This window comes from Cyclospora cayetanensis, unplaced genomic scaffold (assembly GCF_002999335.1).
Source record: "Cyclospora cayetanensis isolate NF1_C8 unplaced genomic scaffold, CcayRef3 CcayRef3_contig_47, whole genome shotgun sequence".
Classification (NCBI taxonomy): Eukaryota; Apicomplexa; class Conoidasida; order Eucoccidiorida; family Eimeriidae; genus Cyclospora; species Cyclospora cayetanensis.
In genome coordinates, this window is record NW_020312447.1 from 182,484 (window position 1) to 187,125 (window position 4,642).

Consider the following 4,642-nt stretch of genomic DNA (forward strand, 5'->3'; position numbering starts at 1 on the left):
ATCGCCTCGCTTCTACACGGCGAACGGCGGAGACGCCTTGAAATGCAGTGTGGCTCCTGCTGCTAGCCTTCCCTCCCCACCTAGTCGCCCTTTCTCCCCGCCCCGCACCTCCTCCCTTTACCCCCTAGGCTTAGCTTCCGCGGAGTGCGCAACCCTCCGCTCGTTCCCCAGCCGCCTCCCGCGCCCTCCTCCCGTCTCTGCTGGCACATCTATAGCTCCCTGTGTAGACGACGCGTGGGCCCCGTGAAGCAGCAGCAAGCGTCGCTGCCAAGCAGAGGGCCTCGCCCCCAGGTGTACAGGCCAACCAACCGCCACGACACCGCGAACCGAGAAAAAGGCTAGTCCCTTCTAAACCTAGTTGCTGACCCCAAAACCGCCGTCTACAGTTTCTTCACGTCCATGAACCCCCCAAGGAAAGCGGCTCGCACAGCCCCAAGACGCCCTCAAGCGAGAGGCCCGCCACGCGCGGGATAAGGCTGCCCGTGCCCTAGGGGGCGTCCTTCCCTCCCCCTCTACGCGCAACAGCCAAACTAATTGTGCTTGGGAGCCAATGAGAACGGGAGGCGCCGACCCCACGGGCTCCAATAAAGTGCTCTAACAGAATGCCATCTCAGTTCTCCCCTCGGCCTTTGTCGGGATCCGACGACCCCGCAGAACGCACACAGGAAGAACCTCGGTTTGGCCCCTGAGCAGTGCAGGTCAGGGCCCATATACACCCCAAGAGCCTTCCAGCATGCGCACTACTGCCGTAAGCGAGTTCACTGCTCGGTGTGCCCGCCTGCCTAGGCAGCGCCGAACCTCCGACCGAGGAGGGCCCCTGTAAGCGGGTCGGGAGGGGTGGCGGCTTTTTCACCCTCTACTGCGCATACTTCTGAGACCACTCACGGGCCAGCTGATCGTATCGAAGACGATCCGTTTTGTATATATGTGCAATCTCAGGAACGAGAGGATCATCTGCACACACACAGACAAAAAGAACAACACGTCATCACCCACGCAACTGGTAGCCCGACTGCCGCCGCTTGCTTCGCCTACACAAGGCAAGACAAGCGGACTCCATTTCGCCGTGCAAAAACAGCCCAAACACACTAAAAGAAGGGCCTTCAAGCGGCGAACGCTGCAGCACGGAGATGTCGAGAAAAGGCCCCCCAAAAGACAGAGATACCTGGATTAGGATCCGTTAGCAGGGAGGATATAGAGAGGAGGACCTTGCTAATCGTCAAGGCAGGAGACCACTGATCCTTTAAGATGTCAAGGCAAATAGCACCCTGGCCGTTGATGTTGGGGTGGTATATCTTCGTTGTAAAGTTCACCTACATCGCAAGGCGCAGGTCATATCTCGGGAAACAAAAAAATGACAGCTGCCACACAGACATGCCGGCACACAAGGTTACTCAGAAGCCGGGGAAAGCGCCCATCACAGCCCAACCCCTACCCCAAACTCCCTGGAGAAGCACATGATCCATGGGGAAGTCTTCACAAGACTTCGAGAACCATACCTTTGGAGGCTTGAATGGGTAATCTGACGGGAAGTGAATGTTCAGAAAGAAGACGCCCCCGCTGTACGGGCTGAGACACGGAGAAGAGGGGGAACACACACGCACAGAAGTGTCTCGAGAAACGCCGGCAGCTGCGTTCATGTTTCAGCATGCGCAGAGGAATAGACGGCCTGTCCGCAGGAAACGACTCTCTGAAAAGAAAATGACGGGCAATAGCACGCCGGGAGAGGTACAATACGGGTAGGTAGGGAATATATGCTGGACGTACCTGTCTTCGGGACCCATAATAGTGGCTTGCCAGTGGAAAAGATCATCACCTACTGGACCAGCGGAGCAGTTTGTTGGGGGATCTTTGCTCAGATCATTGAGCTCCTACAGGCACACGCGCATGCTTCAAAACACCAAATAAGAGGCTTGAAAGACGTAGATTCCCCAATCCCCGCCACGCCCCCCCCTACCCCGCCGCGGGACTGAGGGCGATTAACAGAAGCAGCTTGAAAAACGCGGCACCCTTCTGCTGGAAAGTCGAAGTCTCAAGACTCGACACCACTAACCTTCTTACCTTGTTAATGCGCTTGAGCGCCATTTTCACCGGTTTGCAGAATTGTGTAGGGATTAAAGAGAAAGACTGGCGGCAGCCCTAGGGAGGGGCCCGAGGCCGCGGCAATACAGCTGCAGTGTCTGTACACGGCCCAGAGAGTCCAGCAGCCAAAAAAATACTGACGAAGAGCACCCGCGTTACGTCAGATCGCAAACTCTTGTTCCCCCTGCATCAAAACGCGCAGGCAATGCCAAGCACACCCGCCACGTGTCTCGGGACCGCAGCTGTGCATTCCCAAGAAGGCCCTTGCTGAGCGAGAAGCCCCTCGTCATGCGTGAGTTTCCCCATAAAAGAGGCGTTATGCGCCACATGCCCCTAGAGAACGCACGCACGGCACCTGGCAGGAGCACTGCGCATGATCACGGCTCGAATCTCTGCCTTTACGAGCCGTTGGTAGTCCACAGAGAGGCAAGAGATGCAGGAAACGGGTCAGAGGCACACACGATTGACAGAAGCACTCAGTATCTGCGGCGAAGGCCCCAACGGCTCTGTCGCTGCTGGCAGTCAAGTCCGACGCACGGAAGGGGCAGGAGTTCCCCACCAGCACGAACTTCAAGCAATTCTGCTAAAGACATCGGAGAAAAGAGCAAGGGGCAGGGGCGGCGCACGGACAGCAGCACCACAACGGAGTCAAACAGCAGCAGCGGCCACGGCGAGGGAGCGAAGGGTGGCAGAGCGCCCTCCGCCCCCGTCCCCCAGGCCTCGGATCACCGTGAAGACGTAAATGGAAGAGAAGAGCATTATCCGAGGGAGTGCGTAATACACGATGAGTCTGCTGCTGCCCCCAACTGCGGCGGTTGGGGGGCAACCACAAACCGCTCTCCGCGCGATACGCCCTACACCCCAAAGCGCCACCAGCACCCCTAACCTACATAAACGAGCCTTCGAGTCCCAAAGAGAGCGTTTTCTTTCGTGCGGCTAAACCACAAAGCCGATAACCTAGACCCTTGAGATGAACCTCCAGCAGCGCGGCTTCAGGCGCCGCAGCAGCGGCGTCATGCCTGCTTGCCGCACCGGGGCCGCTGCTGCAGCAACCGGGACTGCCCTAAGTTTCAGCGCTTACGTTAGCACTTAGCCCTATTGCTGCATTGGAGCCCAAGGGGTGGCCTAATGGGCTCTTTTTTCAGCCTTCAAAAGGGCCTCAGGCCCCCGGTTTGGGGGACTTTTCTCTTAGACCCCCACCCGCCACGCGCATGCCTACCGTACCTGGCTAACCGCCATCCGACTGCTCTGTCTCCACTTAGCCAATACAGAATTGAACGCAGCGCAGCTGTCGGAAGGACTAGGTAGAAGGTACGAACAGACGGCGCAGCTTAGTGGCAGCCGCTCGCATAATCCCGTATGGGTTGCCCTTTACACAAACGTGCTGTAGTGGGGGCTCCTCAGGTGCTTACGAGAGTTACGAGTAGTGGCACGTGATTAACCCTCTCTAAAGAGAGAGCTCGGGGACCCTAATATTTGGAGACGAGGGCCAAAATCTGCAGCCATTTCCCGGAGCATGCAGTAGGCCTTATTTTCAAGAATACTGAACTATATAGCGGAAGTGTACAACGCTTCAGCTAGAAATCTCCGTAGAAGGATTCTTTTAGCCACAAAATTAAACATAAAACTTAATAGAAAGTTGTTGCTTCTTCTTCGAAAGGGGCCTCCTCTCTCCGCGCCGTTGGCGCCGAGGGTCCAGTGTTGAGGGAAGAGAAACAACTAGAGCGCACGCTGCTGCACCCTCAAAACACCATGAGCAGGAACAACCAGTTGCAACTAGCATCTAGGGTAAACGCACTTAGCATTGCATCCTACGGTGAAGAGTTGATGATGCTCTGCAAAACGATATTCATTCACACGGTAACGAACAGACTGTACTCTACAAGCAGTGTATACGAAGAGCCACACGAAACAGTCGATTCTTTACTAATATTAATCACGGAAGATCTAGTACGTTGAAAAGTTTCTATATGTAGTACAGCACACTACACAGTCAGTTCAGACTTCGCACCCTTCAAAGCCTTGTCGCAGTGACAGCTGACGTTCACGTTTCAGCACACAGAGAGACTGCCAGGAAAAGAAGACAGAGGGCAGCCAATCAACACCCTAAAGGCCGAAGTCAAAGTATTTGGCTAGGGACCTGTAGATCCTTGCTCTTAAGGGCCAGAATGCTCCGCAGTTATCATTAATCTGCCCCCTTTGCACAGTTGTTTCTTGATTAAGATCTACTCTTTCGGGCTCAGTGCTTTTTGGGTGGCCTACCTACTTTGCCGTATAGCAGACTACACCTCACTTGGCACCTTCTGTTACTGATTATGTTAATTAAGAAATGCTTTTTTTAAAGAAATCGACTGCTGGGTGTGGCTCTTCGTGTATCTTCTTGTTTGTAGAGCATAGGCAGCTCTTTACACTAGGGAGCAATGTTGTGTGCCTACGCGCTAATAACTGCATGCAACCAGCCTACTGTGAATAAGAGTGTTCAGAGGGTACAACAACGCACACCCTAGCTGTCCCTCTCTCTTCGTGCAGGGGCTTTGTGGGGTGATGGCAGGGAGAGAGT

General features: G+C 55.0%; 1 protein-coding gene across 1 annotated transcript; it reads right to left on the reverse strand.

Annotated features, from left to right (window-relative positions):
* Window positions 1–856: 856 nt before the first annotated feature.
* Window positions 857–2,085, reverse strand: LOC34620639 (ubiquitin-conjugating enzyme E2 4). Its single transcript, XM_022733882.1, has 5 exons — window positions 2,062–2,085; window positions 1,768–1,871; window positions 1,500–1,569; window positions 1,166–1,313; window positions 857–954 (listed from the first exon to the last, which is right to left on the reverse strand). Exons 1-5 carry the CDS (start codon window positions 2,083–2,085, stop codon window positions 857–859), a joined length of 444 nt encoding a protein of 147 aa, XP_022591650.1.
* Between the last annotated feature and the right edge of the window lie 2,557 nt (window positions 2,086–4,642).

Coding starts and splice junctions, on each gene's coding strand:
- LOC34620639 (XM_022733882.1), bottom strand. CDS start 2,085: ATGGCGCTCAAGCGCATTAACAAG. Junction 1,872..2,061: donor CGCTCAAGCGCATTAACAAG/GTAAGAAGGTTA, acceptor GTGTGCCTGTAG/GAGCTCAATGATCTGAGCAA. Junction 955..1,165: donor GCTAACGGATCCTAATCCAG/GTATCTCTGTCT, acceptor GTGTGTGTGCAG/ATGATCCTCTCGTTCCTGAG.